Source organism: Carassius carassius, chromosome 7 (genome assembly GCF_963082965.1).
Source record: "Carassius carassius chromosome 7, fCarCar2.1, whole genome shotgun sequence".
NCBI classification, from domain to species: domain Eukaryota; kingdom Metazoa; phylum Chordata; class Actinopteri; order Cypriniformes; family Cyprinidae; genus Carassius; species Carassius carassius.
This window is the reverse complement of record NC_081761.1, coordinates 28,168,782-28,187,272: the sequence shown is the minus strand read 5'-3', so window position 1 is coordinate 28,187,272 and position 18,491 is coordinate 28,168,782. Positions and strand designations below refer to the sequence as shown.

Here is an 18,491-nt window from a genome sequence, read left to right as displayed (position 1 = left end):
AGCTATAAAAGATTTTATTAGAAATGTTGACAACGTGGTTTCTATTAAATTTAAAAATAATAATAATATTCTTTATCCAGTAACTGGAAGTCATAGGAATTAGAAAAAGAGCTAAAATAATAGTTAAATTAAGAAAAAATGATTAATTAAAGGGATATTGTCATTATACAGAATCAAAGCATAACATAACGCAGCAAAAAAATAATAATAATAACGCAGCGAAGCAAACAGCTGCGGTTTTGAATAGAAAACTTTATTGTCAGCGGAAGTTTCAATTTGCTGGATGGATCCACGTGGGTACTTTTTCCGGTCAAGTGCGCTCACTGAGGGTTAAGTAAGCTGTCAGAGCTCTTTGTTGAACGTGACCCACACGTTGTCCGGTGGGTTTTTAGTGAGGATAAACCGAAAGGTCATTAGCAGAGATGGACCCCATGAAAGCGCAGCAGCTCGCCGCGGAGCTGGAGGTCGAAATGATGGCTGACATGTATAACCGGTATGAAGCCCACGGTGGTCTCTGTAAATGTGTGACAGCATGCTTTCTGTCAGATTACTTACATTCTCGTCATCTGACTTACGAAATCTGTTGACTTGTGTAGTGGGTGACGCTATTGAATTAATAGTATCTTGTAGATGCAGCGTAGAACTACAGTCAGTGGCTATATACGTCACATCAGTAAAGCTACATTACTATTTTGTACTTCACGCTGTATGCACTCAAATAGAATCCTGTATCTAATCGTACAGCTCGAATAATGTTCATCTCTTCTGGCCTCCGTCAAAGCAGATTGATCATCAAAAACGTTATATAAAAACCTCTCAAACTGTTAGCCTGTGCCCATAGGCGCCTTAGATCTGCATAGTTTTTGCAATTAACAGAAGCACTTTATAGCAGGTGAATTAAAAAAAAATTGTGTTAAATGGATAGTACTCGATTATTTCTCAGTTAATCAGACGAAAAGCCTAATTTTATTTTGTGTATATATCACAACTTACAAATTGTAGGCTATTGAAACCACATTGCAAATTTACATTTAAAGTTTAAATCACTAGTAAAAAAAAAAGGCTAAGTGGTAAGAGGCTGAATCTGAACAGTAATAATATCTATACCCCATTACAATATTTCCTTTATTGTTATTGCGCTCATAAAAATACAATGACTTGTGCGTTACATCATAACATACAAATCAACATATATATTTTAATTAAGAATTACTGCAGACATATAGCAGCTCAAATTATAGAAATGCATTATTCATTACTGTACAATGGCAATACTGGAAATCTTCTGGACGTTTCTGCAAATGCGATTAATCAACAAATTTGTTGTCCCTTTTTTTTTCCTAGCAATTTTTTTTGAAATGTTGATTAATTGTTGCAGACCTAGTATGTACGTAGTCTCTACAAAATAATGACATGAATTAATAAAGATTATATTACTTAAATAATTCATGCAAATTAAAATGTGTTTCACTTAAATTATGCATTACATTACCAAATGTGTATGATCTCATTCGTCCTGTGCCTTTTCCTCATGCAGAATGACCAATGCATGTCACAGGAAATGTGTTCCACCTCATTACAAGGAGGCAGAACTTTCAAAGGGGGAAGCTGTGTGTCTGGACCGCTGTGTCGCCAAATACTTGGACTTGCATGAGAGACTGGGACGGAAACTCACTGAGCTCTCTGTTCAGGATGAGGAGGTGATGAGGAAGGCCGCTGCAGGCACTGGATAGACCTCCTGCAGACTCTAAGGGTGGTCCTGAAGGCCTGTGGATGGGGGTTATGGGAGGAATGGGCTCTGTGGATATTTAAGGGGGAAATCAAGCAGCATGGCTACCGCTATTAACAACATAACACAAATATAAACAATATTGTGACGAATATTGATCCATTATTAGACATGCCACTGAAAGATCAAGACTTTTGGAAGAAGGTGGGATATATTTTATCCTATGAGTCTTTGATCGTTTGTTGGCATGAACATTATTAACATCACAGGAATAAAGCGTTTGTCTGGGAAGGGATATTTGTGAAATATTGTGAAATTATGTCCTTGTGAACTTGTTTGAGACTTTTTTTTTATGTTGTCGCTGATCTTTGTAATTTCTGACATTTTACAAAGTACCTTTATTGCGCAATATAATTAAAATATTTACCTTTCTGTTTCTCTTCTGACTCTTTCTTTAAAATGAGCAAAAATTAGCATGTTATTATATACAACTGTATTATTTAATAAAATTGTGTTAGGATGGTTACCTGATAGTTGAGAATGTAGTTTTTATTTTATTATTATATGTTTAAGGAGGATTAATTTAAAGTTTCCACTTTTAACAACAACCAATGGACTGTCAGTATGCTAAAAAATTGTGTCAGTAAATTCATCTTTTTAAGGAACCACTTATGTAATAAATTCTGTTTTCAACGAGACGTTTCCTGTTCGGTTTTGGTCAGTATAGGTCACCTGCACCATAAACTGACATTTGTATGGAAAACAGCTGCTTGAAGATTCTTCATGGAAGCAACAGCAAACAGTTTTGGAACAACATGAGGGTAAAAATGAACAATTTAATTTCTTGTTGGTAAACCGTTAATAATGGTAATTTTTTTTATTTCCAAAGGCACCTTTATTTCAAGTTTTCTCATTTAGCAACTTTTCAGACTACCCTAGCAATTTTTCTTCCAAAAGCACCTAGCAACAAATTTAGCTGTTAAAATTTATTTGGGAACTTTTACATTACATTTAGTCATTTAGCAGACGCTTTTATCCAAAGCGACTTACAAATGAGGACAATGGAAGCAATCAAAAACAACACAAGAGCAATGATATACAAGTGCTATAACAAGTCTCAGTTAGCTTTCACTTTTAGCAACTTTTGATAAGTGACTCAAATGATAAAAAGGCACACATTTACCATCTAAATTACTCAAGAGAAAACCAAAGATGCCTTGTATTACACGCACATCACGTGAATTAAATTATCTGCTATTTGCAATTGTTTAATTTAATAATAAAAATTTTGTAATTTAATAATTGTTTATTTATGATACATTTTGTTAGAAGCTTGTACTTGCAACTGTTGATTAGGTAGTAAAAAAAATTCTAGAAAAATGGAAAAGGTACTAGTAATTTTTAAGGGCATTACACATCTATTGTAACCCAACAACACAAAATACCATGTGTAATTAAAAATTAGGGAAAAATCAATACAGAAAATTAGTTCATAATAACATAGTAGATTGAGCCCTATTTGACATACTTTTCTTAGAGTGTAGCATACTAACTAATTCCTAATACACTGTTAAAAATAGAATTGTTCAGATTGTTTAGTTTTACTAGTTTACTAGCCAACAACAAAAAAAAATCTTAAATTGTAATCATTCAAAACGTACGTTTTAAAAAATATATATATTTAATAAAACAGTTATATGCATTTTAATACTACATTAAGAATTTGTATTATTTTATAAACAAATCTAAATGTATGTACATATATGTATGTGTGTGTATATATATATATATATATATATATATATATTTGATGAGATTTAATACAATTTTGCTTCGTGATTACGCAAGAGTCACAGAGTCGTTTAGCAACTTTTAGCAACAAATCAACCTTTCTTTAGCAACGTCCGATTAAAATTAGTTGGCAACACTGACATTAAAACTGCAATCAATCAAAACGGTGCCTAGTAATTTACTAGTAACTAGTGTGTTGACAGCAATGTTATCTTTCTTCATTAAGTTGTGCAAACATTGAGCAAGTCTTTCAACTGCCTTATGTCACGCGTGAACAGCCCACATTAGGAGGCACTATCCCTTTAAGAAAATGGGGAACTAGGGCAGAAAACTTTCATTTCCTTCTCTGTTTTCTTAATAAAACCTACAGCCATCTTTTTACGAGACGAAAATTTCATTAGATGCTCCATATAAGTTCCTTAAACGTTAGGTTTTAATCTTTTAAACGACTGTGCAGACTTTGACGGTATAGCGACGTTTCCACTTTGGTAAGTTATATTTGCTCATTAGTTAGTGCTTAATGTCTACTTCGCCCTGCTTGATCGTCAAGCTTCATTACATATACAACATTACCTATAAATACGTTAAAAGCCGTTGTGCTATCGTGTCGTTTTACACACCTGTATTAGACCTTCCGCCCACAATCAAACCTTGTTTCGAACAAGTTTATGTAGTATTTAATTTAACATTACAGGCTCACAGTCGCAACAGTTTTCTATTCTTCTCCCTCTTCTTTGCTGTCACTCAAATTGTTTATTTTGTTTTATGTTTGAAATGTTTACCTCTGGCAGTGATCTACCTGCGTTACTGCGGTGAGAGAGCAGCGCGGCCGGCAGATGGCAGCAGTGATCACTGAGGAGAACGTGTACAGCGAGGCGGAGGCGGAGGGGAACCGAGCGCCCCCTGCTGATGCACACGATCACGTGCAGCTGGCCGCTCCTGACGGAAACATACAGGGACAGGTATAGCGTCAGTAGCGGGCTAGGACTTTTCTTTTTTTATGTAAGCTAGGATGTATCAATGATACTTCTGCTTTATTGACGACAAAACAGCTTGAAACGTTTTCTAAACTGAAAAAAGAGAAAATGTACGAAATAAATATTTAAATCAAATAATTCAATAATATAAAAATAATAAATAATTTTAATTTGACATTTCCTTGCAGCCTTCTTATTTAAATTAATTTTCTTTAAATACTCAGAATTTATAGTTTGTGAATTTAATATACTGACGTACCATGAAGTTTAAAAGTCTTTTTTTATATTTATTACAACATGTTCTTTAAAATTACACTTAGGGCTGCACAATTAATCGAATTTCTAATCTCGATTACAATTATAGATGGCACAATTACATAATCATTCAAACCAGCAATTAATCGTTCAAAGTCCACTTATGTTATTCTATGTGCTTAAGATGCATTTTTTCTTTCTACATGTTATCTTAAGTGTTTTCCCCATTATTTAAATTGGAATTTTAGTATAACATGTTAATACCATTCATATTTTTTACTTTTTTTATATTTTAAAGACACCAATCCTATGTACAGTTGCTTGTCATGTAATTAGAATATCATCAAAAAGTTGATTTATGTCACTAATTCCATTCAAAAAGTGAAACTTGTATATTATATTCATTCATTACACACGGACTGATATATATCAAATGTTTATTTCTTTTAATTTTGATGATTATAACTGACAACTAAGGAAAATCCCAAATTCATTATCTCAGAAAATTAGAATATTACTTAAGACCAATACAAAGAAAGGATTTTTATAAATCTTGGCCAACTAAAAAAGTATGAAAATGAAAAGTATGAGCATGTACAGCACTCAATACTTAGTTGGGGCTCTTTTGCCTGAATTACTGCAGCAATGCAGCGTGGCATGGAGTCGATCAGTCTGTGGCACTGCTCAGGTGTTATGAGAGCCCAGGTTGCTCTGATAGTGGCCTTCAGCTCTTCTGCATTGTTGGGTCTGGCATATCGAATCTTCCTCTTCCAATACCCCATAGATTTTCTATGGGGTTAAGGTCAGGCGAGTTTGCTGGCCAATTAAGAACAGGGATGCCATGGTCCTTAAACCAGGTACTGGAAGCTTTGGCACTGTGTGCTAGGGCCAAGTCCTGTTGGAAAATGAAATCATGCATCTTCATAAAGTTGGTCAGCAGCAGGAAGCATGAAGTGCTCTAAAACTTCCTGGTATACGGCTGCGTTGATCTTGGACCTCAGAAAACACAGTGGACCAACACCAGCAGATGACATGGCACCCCAAACCATCACTGACTGTGGAAACTTTACACTGGACCTTAAGCAACGTGATTGTGTGCCTCTTCTCTCTTCCTCCAGACTCCGGGACCCTGATTTCCTAAAGAAATGCAAAATTTACTTTCATCAGAGAACATAAATTTTGGACCACTCAGCAGCAGTCCAGTCCTTTTTGTCTTTAGACGCTCCTGAAGCTGTTTGTTGTTCAAGAGTGGATTGACACAAGGAATGCGACAGCTGAAACCCATGTCTTGCATATGTCTGGGCATAGTGGTTCTTGAAGCACTGACTCCAGCTGCAGTCCACTCTTTGTGAATCTCCCCCACATTTTTGAATGGGTTTTGTTTCACAATCCTCTCCAGGGTGCGGTTATCCCTGATGCTTGTACACTTGTTTTCCACATCTTTTCCTTCCCTTCGCCTCTCTATTAATGTGCTTGGACACAGAGCTCTGTGAACAGTCAGCCTCTTTTGCAATGACCTTTTGTGTCTTGCCCTCCTTGTGCAAGGTGTCAATGGTCGTCTTTTGGGCAACTGTCAAGTCAGCAGTCTTCCCCATGATTGTGTAGCCTACAGAACTAGACTGAGAGACCATTTAAAGGCTTTGCAGGTGTTTTGAGTTAATTAGCTGAATAGAGTGTGGCACCAGGTGTCTTTAATATTGAACCTTTTCAAAATAGTCTAATTTTCTGAGATACTGAATTTGGGATTTTTCTTAGTTGTCAGTCATAATCAAAAGAAAAATGAACATTTGAAATTTATCAGTGTGTGTGTAATGAATGAATATAATATACAAGTTTAACTTTTTTAATGGAATTTGTGAAATAAATCAACTTTTTGATGATATTCTAATTATATGACCAGAACCTGTACATTTTACATTTGAGGCTTAATACTATAGAAAAGCTTTTTTAAGTTAGTGTTTTCAGCTTGTTTATTTTCATATAAAAATACGGAATCCACTTGCATCAAACAATGATATAAACATCATTCAATGTAAAATGTGAGAATCGTAATTAATAATTGCTAGTACAATTTCAAGGGAATGATCGACAATGATGATTTTTGTCATAATTGTGCAGCCCTAATTACACTACTGTTCAAAAGTCTTTTATGTTCTCCAAGGCTGCATTTATTTGAAAAATACATGAAAAATGGTAAAATCTAGAATTTTCAATGTGGTCTCAGACCTTTTGGACCATTCTTCCACTGACAGGTTGAGGAGTTTCTCGGCCCACATCCTGACTACGATGAGGATGTGGAGGAGCGCAAGTACTACAGACGAAAGAGGCTGGGTGTAGTGAAGAACGTGGTGGGGGCCAGTTGCGGAGGAATGATCATCTACAGCGTTTACATGGGTCAGCCATTGTGCATCACACACCACAGGCACATAACATGAATCAGTCCAGTGATGACCTCATACTCCTCAAAGTCTGCATGCTGCTTTATAAAAAGATCTTACTCTAAATACGACACTGAGTAGGACTCTACTTATGTCACACTGTTGTATCAGTGTGATTTCATTATGCACTGTCTGCAGTGCAAATGAATATGACATGTTTTGTGGATGGCATACTTCACTGACTCTTCACTCTTCTGGCCATTTTTAGCAAGTTCATTGGCACGCACACACACACACACACAAAAAGATGTCTTATTTGGTCCGAGACTGTGAAATCGAGGAACAGCTGACAAATCTGAGACGTCTTGTCACAAGCCAAAAACAAAAGAAGGTTTTTGGAGAGTTGTGCATGTTTCATCATGAGCTGTTTCTTTGTAGGTCTGTTACAGATGCAGTTAATTCTGCACTACGATGAGACGTATAGAGAGGTGAAGTATGGTACTTTAGGGCTGGAGGATATTGACAACAAAATGCTGATGGGCATCAACGTTACACCTATTGTCGGCCTGCTCTACACGCCGGTGCTCATTAGGTTAAGTTTTTGTCTTTCCTTGCATTTGTCTTTTGTTTCATAATGCTCATGCAACCTACGTTTTTCCGCTTTACTCATTTAGTTTGGTTCTTTGGATGTTTGTCACCCGCCGTCACAGTTATTAGCAGCGCTTCTACTGTTCATCTACTGTCCGCTTAATGCTCAAGCAGTTTTGGCACCAAAGGTCTTCTCATTATTGTGGTGTGAACTAAAAATGACTGGTGATAATTACAGTTCAGTAATCCCACACCCTTAATTGTTTTTCTCAATTTCTTTCTCAGATTTCTTGGTACTAAGTGGATGATGTTCCTGGCTTCGGGCATCTATGCTCTCTTTGTATCAACCAATTACTGGGAGCGATATTACACTCTTGTACCGTCAGCTGTGGCCATTGGTATTGTCATTGTTCCTCTTTGGGCATCACTTGGAAACTACATCACCAGGTGAGGGTGTTCAGAAGCTGAAGGTGCACGGATCAGGGATGTACAATATAGTTTGAGGAAGACATGAATGCTTGTATTGAGCAAGTAAGCTTTAAATTGATCAAAAGCAACAGTAAAGACATTTATAATATTATAAATACTATTCTTTATATTCATCAAAGAATCCTGAAAAATTTATCATTGTTAATGAGTAATGTTTCACCAAATCAGCATATTAGAAAGATTTCTGAAGGAAAATTCAGTTTTTCAATTTCAATTTTCCACAGTAGTTTCGCATTATTACGCAAAATAAAAGCAAAACTGAAGCTGCAGTTGTAATGCAGGATTTATCAGTATTATATTGATTATTGTCCGATATTAGAGAATTTTGATCTATATGTGACCCTGGACCACAAAACCAGTCATAAGAGTCCGTTTTTCGAATGGTTTATTAGGACAATATTTGGCCGAGATACAACTATCTGAAAATCTGGAATCTGAGGGTGAATATTGAGAAAATCACTTTTAAAGTTGTCCAAATGAAGTTCTTAGCAATGCATATGAATAATCAAAAGTTAAGTTTTGATATATTTACAGTAGGAAATTTACAAAATATCAATAGTTTTGACCGGTACAATGTATTGTTGGCTATTGCTACAAATATACCCCAGCGGCTTAAGACTTAAGGTTTTGTGCTCCAGGGTCACACATTTTGCAGTTACAGGCCATAACATGAAAACAATCCTTTGCTGTGAAATATTTGAAATACAAGAAACTTGACCTTCTAACAGTAGCATTTCAAAAATATATATTTTTTAATTCTACTTGTTTTCTTTTTATTTATTATTTAAAAAAAAACCCTTGCTATTGGTGTTAGACTAACCTGGACTTGTCACAGTATTTACATATTATATTTACATATAAATGACCCGTTTGTTGGTTTAATTGCTTCTATTGTTCTTATTTATAAGAACAATAAAACCATCTGCTAAATGATTGAATGTAAATGTAAAATGATCCCAGTTCTGTTGGATAAACTATAGCTAAGCCTAAATGTAGGATGATTTTCAATATTGCAACACCGACTCGACAACTCAGCACTGTGAGTTGGTAAACGGGGAAACCTGCTTGGTCATTATTTTTCAGATTATGCATTTAGCAATTCTCAGTTATACCACCTCACATAGTCTTTGCTCACTAGAAAAATACAATAAGAGTTAACTAACTCCCCACCCACTCCCTCCTCTTTGTTTTGTGTGGTTATCAGAATGGCCCAGCAGTATTATGAGTATGTGAACTATAAGGACGAACATGTCCAGGAGCAGAAGAAGCCCCCCAAAGGAGCCGTCCATCCTTACATCATCATTTTCCAGTCCGTCTTCTACATCATTTTCCATGTGAGATAAGATGATCCATTTCAGGCTCAAATCTGTGCAGTTGCAGTAAATCAGTAATAGTTAACCTTTAATTAGTTGTGTTTTCCCCTGAAGTGTTTATGTGTATTCAGAGCTGCGTGTGTGTGTATGTGTCAGATGCTGGCTGCATATGTGGGTTTGTGCATTAATATGCAGCTATTTATAGCGTTCACTCTGTCTCTCTTCTCTCCTGCAGCTGAGTTTCGTGTTTGCCGAGTTCCCCATGGTGCTGTTTCTGAATCGCTATCTGAATGATTACAAACACACTCTCTTCAAAGTCACGCAGTGTGGTAAAATCCTCTCGCTTGATCTTGTACTCTTTTTAGCTTTACACACTTGGTGTCTTTCACAGATCGAGCAGCTGCTTAGTATGATATTTGCTTAGTTCTCATATCTTTTTGTGATGTTTTCACATGCTTGATGCTTAATGTAGAACGAAGAATAGTCAAAAAAAGACTTGGGAGTATGAAGTACTAAAGACTTTCAAAACTGAAGTGCTTGCTTGCTGCGCTCACTGGAGAGACTTTTAAAAAGTTATTCACCTTTTGCGGGTTATAACACCTATAAAAATAAAACCCACCACATTAAACATAAGGTATACATATTTATAAGGGAGCTACAGAATATAAAAACAAAAACTGACACTATGGAAAAACAATATAACACCCCAACAGCTGTTGCTTTCTATGCCAACCAGAATTGCTAGGAAAATAAGTAACCCAACGGCAGAAAAAAGTGATTTCAGTATGAGATTCATTCAAATGTTTGTCAGTAAGATCTTTGAAAAAAATAGTTTTTTATCGTATGCATACAAAGGCTGCATTTATTTGATCAAAATACAGTAAAACAGTATGTTTTTCTATTTGAATATATTTTAAAATGTAGTTTATTCCTGTGATGTAAAGCTGAGATTTCAGCATCATTACTCCAGTCTTCAAGAAATCATGATAACATGCTGACTTGATGCTGCATACTATTTTTATGGAAACCATTTTTGCAGGATTGTTTAAAAGAACAGCATTTATTTGAATTAGTTAGTTAATTAATAAATTAATCCAAAGCGACTTACAAATGAGAGAACAAAAATTGAACGCACCCTTACTGAATAAATGTAATAATTTCTTTGAGAAAATGTACTGACCCCCAAACTTTTGAATGTTTAGCATTTGAAACCCTTTTTCTAATTTCTTTGTCTTTTTTTGGTTTGGTTTTATAAAACAATATATGTATGGATTCATAACTAAGAGAAAACATATTTGTGACCCTGGACAAAAAAAAGTCATAATATACAATTATTTAAATTAAAATATTTGTATTATTTATACATGATAATATATAGTAAATAAGCTTTCAATTGGTGTATGGTTTGTTAGGATCAGAAAATATTTGGCCAGGATACAACTATTTGAATATCTGGAATCTGAGGGTGCAAAAAAATCAAAATACTGAGAAAATCGCCTTTAAAGTTGTTCAAATGAAGTTCTTAGCAAAGCATATTACTAATCAAAAATTAAGTTTTGATATATTTACGGTAACAAATTTACAAAATATCTTTTAAAATAAAAGAAAAAAATATAATTTTGAACCACACAATGTATTGTTGGCTATTGCTACAAATATACCCCAGTGACTTAAAACTGGTTTTGTGCTCCAGGCTCACATTTGTGGTTGTCAAATGTTAGTGAATCATGATCATAAGTAATGCAGTAATAATAGCAAAATTCACTCCGAAAAGTGAAGTTTGTTCTCCAGAATAATATATATCTAGATGTTACTTGTTTTGTTTATTTTTTTAATTTATAACTAATTTAAATGAATATATTCTGTATATGTTGCATGGCCTTAGTAGTGTCCAAATACTTAACAGAGTGAAATGCCCATTACTTCTACCACATTTACTTAATTACACCGAAAATAATTTTACCCTTAATCAACTCCATTTAACACTAAAGAAAATAGTAAAAAAATAGGAACAAAATCATCTTGAAGGCATGGTAGTTTCATGTGTTAATATTTACAGTTAAGAAAAAATCAGTTATTTGGCACTGAGAAACTTCACACTTTTGTCTTCCTGCAAACCAGGGCATCAGCACATCTGCTCTTCAGCACTCGGCTGTTTCTGGCTCTTCCTAGCTCTCAGCAGAGATGACGATATGAGTTTTTTTTTTTTAACCAGTGTTTAAAATTACAAAATAACCAAATTACCAGCAGCCCTGCTTAACATAGAAAGTCAACCACTTGCCATATTGTGTAGTGAAAAACACTGTATAAAGAAAGAAGCAGTTTGAAGTCTCAAGTCTTTAAAAAATGTATGCGTCCAGACCCAAAATGTAATTTAAAAACTGTCTTGCAGTCTTCTGCAACGCATTATTTTTTCTTGTCTCAATTTATCTTCCCTCTCTCTCTCAGGAGCCTCCGGGAAAGGGGTGATAGAGAATTTAAATAAGACCGTTTTGCTCAGCTTGCCTCGCTCTCTGCTCCTTATCGAGGTGGAGAGTGTGCTCATGGGGGCAGCCTTCCTCGCCATGCTCATCGTAAGACTGTCATCATCATCATCATCATCACTGACGTCTCTATCCACCACATCATCTTAAATAAAAAATAGGATTATATCAGTCTGTAGTCAACAGCAGTTTGACCTTAATAGTCCTTTCACATAGATATTTCATACTGAAACAAAGTAGGATTGTTATTTTGTTTTTAATAAATCAAGTGATAATTCAAAAAAGGAATATTTCAACCAGAAATAAATCTTTTACATAGCCTCATGCTATTCTGAATCCATTAGACTTTCTGTTAGCACTTTTTTAATGTGTCCTTGTTACACATTACATGTATTTATTATAGAAATAACAGTAAATTATGCATAATTACAAACAGTTAGTATAGAAAGTTCACGTCGTTAATTGATTTCTCAGTACACATTTGTAATTACATGGTAACAAAGACACATTTAAATAATACGTGTCTTTTTTCTTTCTGAAAATTAATTTCCATATAAGTGAATGACTTAATGACTACCAAGTTCCAAAATGACAACAAGTGCTATAAAATTAACAGAGTGGTCCATACAATGCAGCTTTGTATTTATGGGATAAACAAATCAAAATTTTATCATTGTTCAACTGAATCACATCAGGTTTTATGTTTGATATTTTTTTAAACATTCTCTTTAAGAAAATTAAGTAAAAAAAAAACAGTAATTGCTGTCTATTGAAATATTTAATAATCCCCATACTACAAAAAAGTCAATTGTGTTTCAAATGAATAATGTAGAATGCCATTAAAAAAATTGATCTTGTGCTCTGGTTTGATACCAGCAACAAAGCCTATATTTTGGACTGTTCCTCACACAACGTTCCGATGTTTTATCATGTAGTGCACGAGTGGATTAAACTGCTCATAATTCATCAAACTTCACCTTTCATGTTGCAGTTTAAAAATAATTGTAATTTTGGAGTGAACTACCCGTTTTAACAGTGTGCTGCCGGTGTTCCCTAACAGTTCCTGGTGTTGTGTGGAGCTGCATATCGTCCCACAGAGGAGATTGACCTCCGCAGCATCGGCTGGGGGAACATCTTCCAGCTGCCCTTCAAGCACTTACGAGACTACCGTCTCCGTCTGCTCTGTCCATTCTTCGTCTACTCTGGCTTTGAAGTGCTCTTCGCTGTCCAGGGAATCATACTGGTGAGAAGAAATGAACTGTCTAGCTGAAATACACAAGTAAAATGTGAATACCAAAAGTCACAGTGTCAGCCTTCAGCACGGAGTATTTTTTAGCTTAACAAGGCAAGTTTTTGTTTGCTGTTTTACAATATTAAACACCTACGAAGACACTGCAAGTAAACCAATTTGCCTGCTATTTAGGTTAATTAAGCTATTAAAGGAACTGCATGCAATCACTCATTACCTAAACAGATTTTCTCTTCTTTTTTTTATGCCTGTCTTTCTCAGTCATATGGAGTGTGTGCAGTAGGGATGGAGAAGCTGTGGTTGTTAGTTATGGTGTATGGTTTGTCATCCTCCATCTGTTCGGGCCTGGCCCTGATGCTGCTGCGCTTGCCCAGGCAGACTATTCTTCTAGTGGGTGCCTTCATGCACTTTGTGCTAATTATAGCCCTTATGTGCTGGTCGCCCCAACCACGAGAGCCTAGCTATCTTCCATATCTGTTGGTGCTCACTGCCCTCTGGGGTCTGGGTACTGCGCTCAACAAGACTGGACTGAGCAGTGAGTTTTCCACGTTAAGCTTACACTCATTTCAAGATTGTTCTAACATCAATGATTTGACATAACGCTGTTATGTGTAGCTCTGCTGGGGATGCTGTATGAAGACAAGGAGCGACTAGACTTTGTTTATACCATCTACCACTGGTGGCAGGCCATTGCAATCTTCATCGTCTATCTTTGGTCTGCATTGCCTATGCGGGTAAAGCCTTTATATTTTGTAGGTTTTGGCTGCCTACTTTGCATTTGCTGTAACAGGACACCAGGCAAAACATAATTTACAAAATGTTCAGTTATGTCAATTATGGTTCCAACATGTCACCTGAATTAACATAAAGTGCATAAATCCATCATAAAAAGTACTCCACATGGATAATAAATGCTTTCTGAAGTGAGTCGATGCATTTGTGTTAAAATAATATCCATATTTAAAACTTCCTGTGTGTTCACGAGAGAGTGGCGCCGTTCCAGCTGATGATGTAGGCGTGGTGTAAGCCCCATTATAAAGCTTGAAAGAGCCAGGACACTTTTTAAAATATAAAAAGTAGGAAAAATCATAAACACTTAGGGTGGCTTGAGGAATAATAAATCATGGGGTGATTTTAACTTTTGGGTGAACTATCCCTTTAAATCTCATAAACCATAAGCATTTATATGCAATGACAAATTTCAGTGCATTTTTTACAGTCCTATTATAAATTGGTCATATAGTCCAAACTATGTTTTGAATTTGAACTATTAATTAGACATTGTCACTTGAGAATGATTAAGTAAATACAGTAATGTAAGCGTCCTGAGTTAATTTCAGATTGGATATACTGTTAGTAGCAGTTTAGTAAGGGAGTCAGTTGTGAGCTCAGTAACAACTGGAATTAATAAATGACGTAAACAAGCGATTTTGAAGCTGTTTTGTGTATCTTTTTGACTGATTTTTTTCCTGTTTAAAGCTTTTTAGTAATTTTAGCAGGAACCCACATGATCAGGGAATTTTGCATGAGGATGAATGATTTCCCCCTGCAGAGTTCCCTTTGGGTTCAGTTGGTCATGCAAATTTGCAACACTGAACAGTTGTTTGGTTTGAAATTGACCTCTGTGTGAATTGTGCTTTTTATATATCACTGCACTATAACTGACAATTGACAATGGACTCTTTTTGTCAACAAAATTTAGCTGAAACGGTGACTGCACTTTGTTAAAAAAAACTGTTTGTTAAAAAATCACATTGTTAATGAGTACAGAAAACACTGAGATCTAATCAAACACATTAAACTGTGCTCAGATGCTTTTTGTCACAGTTTGGTGGTAGTCTGGAGTTCTGTCTAAAGGTGTGACAACATTAGCAGTATTTCAGCAAATTTTTTTATGTACTAAGAAGCACAGTTCACACAGAAGTTAATTCATACCAAGCAGCTTTCATTTGCGTTACTAACATGAGCATTGCGAATTCTGCACTGGGCGCTTTCTCACACTCGCGCGAAACTCCATGAACTCCTTTTCTTCATGAAAATCCATTAAAAATGTGCAAATGTATTCACATGTTTTTAACTCAAAAATCGCTGTTTAACATTGTTGAACATTATCTCTGGTCTCTTTCTAAGGCCAAGCTTGGACTCCTATTGTTGACTCTCATAGTGGCGTGTTTCTGCTACGTCCAGATGGAGCGACGCCTGGCAAAGAAAATTCCTTTCAGGTTGCCACGGATTCCACGTCCACGACACAAGGTAATTCAGCTATTAATGTGTCACAGCAGCGAGTCCCTGGAGGTTTTAAAGTGATTTTATAAAAGAAACAGCCTCTCCAGTGCCTTTCTGTTAGCTTAGAAGTAGATTAATTTATTCGGTAAAATAAAAAAATTAAGTTTCCAGGTTCAAAACAACTTTATTGAGAGAATCTGTCGATAACCACAGACGATAATTTTGACTCATCCTCAATTTGGATTATTATACATCCATATCACTCTCACTGTTAATGTCTTACATTACTGTCCTGTTCCTCAAAGGTCAAAGGTTACCGATACCTCGAGGAAGAAAATTCTGATGAATCTGACACAGACTTGAGTGATGCTGATGCTGATGCTGATGAGAAAGATGAGGATGAGAGAAGGTTGGTTGAGGAGGACAGAAATACAGACAAGGATTCCCAGGGTTCACCGGGACCGGAGAGGAGCAGGGTTAGGGACCGCAGAAAGAAACACGACAACTCTGCCTACGAACAGGCAGCAGAGAGGGAGGACTATGTACAACACATAAGGGACTAGAAAAGGAGAGGTGAAAAGGTACGATTGGGGATTGAAAAGAGATGAGAGGAAGTTGTAAAATACTGAATGGCCAATTGAAAGAGAAGCGATGGTATGGGCAGCATTTACTCACTTTTATTTTAAATAGTGCTTTTTTTCTTTGGAAAGAAAAAGTCTAGGCCACCGATGGAAAAAATGAAGGTCAGAAAGTAGTTCACAGTGTAAAAATAAAAGTAGAGGTGAACCAAACATTTCATTGAAATGAGGACTGCAGATACCTTGTAAAGTTAGGTGGTTTGTTGCCATAGAAATGGATATTTCTGCATTTCAGACTTGGTCAAGGTGATGTACTGGAGTTGTTATTTCATTCTGATTTTTTTCTGTGCGCTGTAATTCTTTATTCAATTCATATCTGTTTTCCTGATTGTAACTGAAAAACCAAAGTTCTCTCCATGTTACAAAGCCAGTTTAAAATTTGTAATAAACATAAAATAGAGGATATATATCATTTAAAATTGTGCTTTGGCTTATTTTTGAATGTTTTAAACCAATGTATGTTGTGCTTTAATATGAACACCATAATACTGCAAGATCTTTTTTTTTTATTTAATTTTTTTTATTTAGAGTTTGCAGTGATTCCCTTTCATACGCATTTGATAAGGTATTTTATGCCATTATATTCTTCTTCACCCAGAATTACTTTTTGGTATTTTGCCATTATTTTTTCCATTTATTTTTTATTTAAACATGCTCTAGATGGACTTTGGTACATGACACCACATTCTAAAAATGTAGTACTCAAGTTCAGAAAAGTTCAACAATGCATTTTTGCTTTAGGGAGGGCAGTGAAATGGAAATATTTAACTTGATATGCGTTTTATTTTAGTTTTTTTAAGTTTATCACTGTTCCAGTGAATTTTTTCACTGATGAAATCAAGTTATTTCAATAGGAATCCATGCAACTGCCATGCAATTTCCCTAAGCAGATTTTGAAACTGGTTTAAGTTGGTCACATTGACAAACAAAAAGTTGCTTCAGTTGGGCAAGATGCTGCAAAAGATGCAAGACTTGAGTGCAATGCAACAGCCAAAAAATTTAGCACATCATGTTTACATAAACAGTGGGATGTTATAATGCACTCTCTGTGAACTGCCCCATTTGAGCTTGGATTTCAGACGAAAAGAAATGGAGCATGCTCTGACGCTACAGTATGATTTGCTCTGAATGGTGGTCAATCAGGATTTTTTTCCCCAAAATAATTGTAAATTTAAAATAATATTTTTGTAAAATACATTCCATCCTCCGAATGGTCTAACACACACTCCCATCTGTCCCCATATGGCACTCAAACGTCACAGAGACGTGACATGGTTGCATATACAGATACACATCTTGCCTTGATTGACACTTTTCACTCTCCGGTGTCTCCCACTTTACTTATGTTGTATAGAATATTAGTTTCATAAGAATATTGTTATTATATGCTACTACTTTACCTTGGATCACATGGGGATTAATGTGAGCTGGTGATTTTTGTTGAAGGGGCATTGATGTGTATCTTTGTATGCTTTGAAGTGGAAACTATGTGCAGCCAGTGAAGGTCTTACAATTTGCCACACTGCACCTCATAAAGTGACTGCTGCTAGAATGACTGGTGTGACGACTCTGCTTCCAAGCTCTGCATGTTTTCCGTTTCCTTCCATGCGCCCTCAGGCATTACTGCTGGATTCTGCGGATGGACTGGATCTGAGGGGTCCTCGATAGCCAGGGTACTCGTAACACACAAAGCTGCAGGGAAACAGACAATGACAGGAAATGAGGAGAAAATGTGGTGTCTGAATACATTATGACAAGCTGTGTGGAAGGGAATGGGAACATTTTTTTTAATAGAAAGTGATAATCTACAATTACCAAAATTGGAAAATTTGTAATGTGCAAAAACACCTTAGTTTAGAGACCAATTCTCATTGTTAACTAGTAAACAGTGCTAGCATGCCTATTGACTGTTTATACGTACTTATAAAGCACATATTCTGCATACCATATTCTTCAACCCTTAAAGGGTTATCTCACCCAAAAATGAAAATTAGGCCATAAATTACTCCCCTTCAAGTCATCTTAGGTGTATATGACTTATTTCTTTCAGATAAATCCAGTCTGAGTAATATAAAAAATTGTGTATGATCTTTCAAGCTTTTTAATGACACTCACCAGGTGTTGCATGCATTAGTCCAAAAGAATTGAAATAAAAAGCACCCATCCATAAAAAAAATGGTCTCACAAAAGTTTACGTTTATATTATCGCTTTTCCATCGGGCTGGTGCCGGTGCTGGAGCCCAAATGGGAACCTGGCTGCACTTTTCCACTCAAAAAAATCATAAGCCGGTGCCCACATCTTGGTTCCGAACTGGCCCTAAAACCTTGTTGGTCTTGAACAAGGGAACCCGTGATGTCAGTGGGCGGGGCTTCCA

At 35.9% G+C, this 18,491-nt stretch overlaps 2 protein-coding genes across 2 annotated transcripts; both read left to right on the top strand.

Moving 5' to 3' along the window:
* The first annotated feature begins 271 nt into the window (after positions 1 to 271).
* timm10 (translocase of inner mitochondrial membrane 10 homolog (yeast)) lies at positions 272 to 2,494 on the top strand. The gene is made up of 2 exons (XM_059553281.1): positions 272 to 493; positions 1,538 to 2,494. Exons 1-2 carry the CDS (start codon positions 423 to 425, stop codon positions 1,731 to 1,733), a joined length of 267 nt encoding a protein of 88 aa, XP_059409264.1. The 5' UTR covers positions 272 to 422; the 3' UTR covers positions 1,734 to 2,494.
* A 1,331-nt stretch (positions 2,495 to 3,825) lies between these two features.
* unc93b1 (unc-93 homolog B1, TLR signaling regulator) lies at positions 3,826 to 16,455 on the top strand. Its single transcript, XM_059554434.1, has 13 exons — positions 3,826 to 4,008; positions 4,312 to 4,443; positions 7,005 to 7,146; positions 7,569 to 7,722; positions 8,004 to 8,165; positions 9,412 to 9,541; positions 9,756 to 9,849; positions 11,969 to 12,093; positions 13,064 to 13,246; positions 13,514 to 13,787; positions 13,868 to 13,986; positions 15,383 to 15,505; positions 15,784 to 16,455. Exons 2-13 carry the CDS (start codon positions 4,357 to 4,359, stop codon positions 16,039 to 16,041), a joined length of 1,851 nt encoding a protein of 616 aa, XP_059410417.1. The 5' UTR covers positions 3,826 to 4,008; positions 4,312 to 4,356; the 3' UTR covers positions 16,042 to 16,455.
* Positions 16,456 to 18,491: the final 2,036 nt, after the last annotated feature.